General features: G+C 28.2%; 1 protein-coding gene across 1 annotated transcript; it reads right to left on the bottom strand.

Moving 5' to 3' along the window:
* Nucleotides 1-213: 213 nt before the first annotated feature.
* Nucleotides 214-1,891, bottom strand: PRE2 (transcription factor PRE2). Its single transcript, XM_004233310.5, has 2 exons — nucleotides 1,669-1,891; nucleotides 214-586 (listed from the first exon to the last, which is right to left on the bottom strand). Exons 1-2 carry the CDS (start codon nucleotides 1,798-1,800, stop codon nucleotides 434-436), a joined length of 285 nt encoding a protein of 94 aa, XP_004233358.1. The 5' UTR covers nucleotides 1,801-1,891; the 3' UTR covers nucleotides 214-433.
* Nucleotides 1,892-2,715: the final 824 nt, after the last annotated feature.

Raw genomic sequence — 2,715 nt, 5'->3', positions numbered from 1 at the left:
AATACAACTTTTCACTTCCGTAAATTAATTTAATTAATTATCCAAGCTAATTAAATTAAATAGAATAAATTAATTTAATATTTTAAAATTATAAATTAATTATTGAATATTCCACTATTATAACAAGTTGATGCAACATATAGCATCTTCAAATGTTAATAATCTGACTCTCAAAAAATAAAAACAAATAATAAATGTTTTAGTACAGGGGAATTACAGTGTTGAGCAAATTCCATAATTAAAATTTGTAAACATCAATACAAGCACACCATTAATTATGAGATTGGCCTAGCTAATTAATATTGACCAAAATCTAGAGATCGAATTAAGAAGAAATACAGAACTATATATGTATATATTTAGTAGATTAATTAGTGCATCCAAATATATATAATATAGTAATTATAATTATATATAAATAAATGATTGAAAATTACATAATTAAACTACGAATAATTGCAGCTTCTGGACTATCAGCATCAATGGTTGATAATAATTGAGAAAGTCGATCACTAAGATCATCCACCTCTTTATGCAAATTCCTAATGTAATTGCATGTTTCTTGAAGCACCTTAGATGCTGATGCCTGCGACGGATCGATTCGTAAATTCATTGTCGATTTCTATATAAACATAAAATACATAACATATAAATATTATTGTAAACGTATAAAATTTAAATTTATAGACAAAACATACCTTAATTGGTGGACGACTAAAAAAAAAGTCAAATATTGAGTAAATTCTGAATTGGTTCTATGCATCTATATATATGGGACCCAAAGCATTATTCTGGAATTACGGGGAATTTTTTTTGTAAATATATAATAATTTTCTCCTTTTTCAACGACACTCTTTTACTCTTTCCAGATTGTACTTAAAAAGCGAAAAAAAAATCATGCTATTTTAAATCAATATAACCAATGGTGTTTTGTCCTCACTTTTCGATAATTATATCTTATATATTCACGTTAGTCAAAAAGTAGAAACAGAAAAAAAAAAAAAAAGAGAGAGAAACAAATAAGAAAATAAAATCTGAGTTCATAGAACACACAGTATTTTCTTAAAAAATTTAATTCCCCAATAAACGCTTTTGATCTGGCAATGGTATCTTTTCAGAATGTTGTATCTTTTAAGAAAAAATAATATCTTTTCGAAAGAAATCAAAGTTGAGCGACGACGGCGCGAGATAGACCTTCTTTTTAACTCTCCAAGAACTAAAAAAATTGTTTCCTAATATAAGGATAACAAATTTCTTTTCTTCTAAAATTATGAGAGAAATGAATTGTATACTTTTCATTTTTTCTCTAAATCGATTTCCCACATTTTTCATTTTTTCTTATTATTTCTCATTCACACCTCGATAGCTTTTAACAACGAACCTTAAAATTAACTCTGAATAAAAAAATAAAAAGAAAGAAAAGAGTGAGCCATACGGCACTAAATTATGTTCCGGCTAAACTGACATTACAGGTACAGTGACATTTTAGAGTGCATTACCGATGCATGTACAAATTTCATACTTGAACATACATACATACAACAACAAGCTAAATTATAATAAGAGGCCTATTATATTTATAGTACGTCAGAATATTGAGTATGTACATTCGCACCGAAAGAAGTATATATCCGAAACGAAATGCATATGGAAGGAAGAAACAAAAACCTTGTTGGAGCGACGATTACGAATTTCAGGAAGAAGTTGCTGCAATTTGGAGACGAGTTGTATGATCTGATCATCTGAAATCCTGGAGGTGCCTCCTTCTGATGACTGCGTCCTTGACCTTCTCCCAGACATATTTTGAGATGATTCTTTTGATCAGTAATAACTTAATTGAATAGCAAGTAGTAGTCAATTAATTAAGAGTAGTACTGGTAGTTAGAGGAAGAGGTAATAATGAAACTATATATATAAAATAAATTAAAAGAAAAAACGCATAAGTACCTCTAATCTTTGCTCGAAGTTTCAGAGACACACTTATACTAAACGATTTTATTATTTCCTGAACTTATTTTACAATAAATATCTTTTTACTCCTTTTCAGCCTACGTGACAGTAGCTTTGTCAACGTGCACTGGACACACAAGATAGTGTCATGTAGACCGAAAAGAGGTAGAAAATTATTTATAAAATAAGTTCAGATAAATAATAATATGTCACAAAAATTTCGAATATAGATTAAAAGAAATACTTATGCATTTATTTTTTCTAGAGGACCACAAATTAAACAAACAATGAAATGAGAGAGTGTGTGATGGTACGTATACATGATAGGAAAAACATAAAAAGTGATGTTGGATGTGAAGAAGACAATTGCATAGGAAAAAGTAGCCCAAAAAAACTTCTTCTTTTGTCAATGCACCTACTTTTCTACCTCATCCATCAACTACCTTTATAATTTATACATTACAGTTATTCAATCTGGTATTCTACTTTTTCAAATTCAAATTAAAACAAAACGTTTCATATCTAAGGCTTGAATATCAGATCATGTGGTTAACGGAAAAACAATCTCATTACAAGAATTCAAACTTTATAAATGTCGTGTATGTTTCGACCGCACTCTTCATCGGTTCTAATTAGGGTGTTTAATATACTATATATATATATATATATATATATATATATAGATCTTTGTTTAGTAGCATAGACCTTGATCGGTAAAAGGTTTGCATTAAATTTATTAAATTATTTTTTACTATTAGAAATATC

Source organism: Solanum lycopersicum, chromosome 2 (assembly GCF_036512215.1).
Source record: "Solanum lycopersicum chromosome 2, SLM_r2.1".
NCBI classification, from domain to species: domain Eukaryota; kingdom Viridiplantae; phylum Streptophyta; class Magnoliopsida; order Solanales; family Solanaceae; genus Solanum; species Solanum lycopersicum.
Note: the sequence above shows the minus strand (reverse complement) of the source record. Positions and strands in the feature narration are given on the sequence as shown.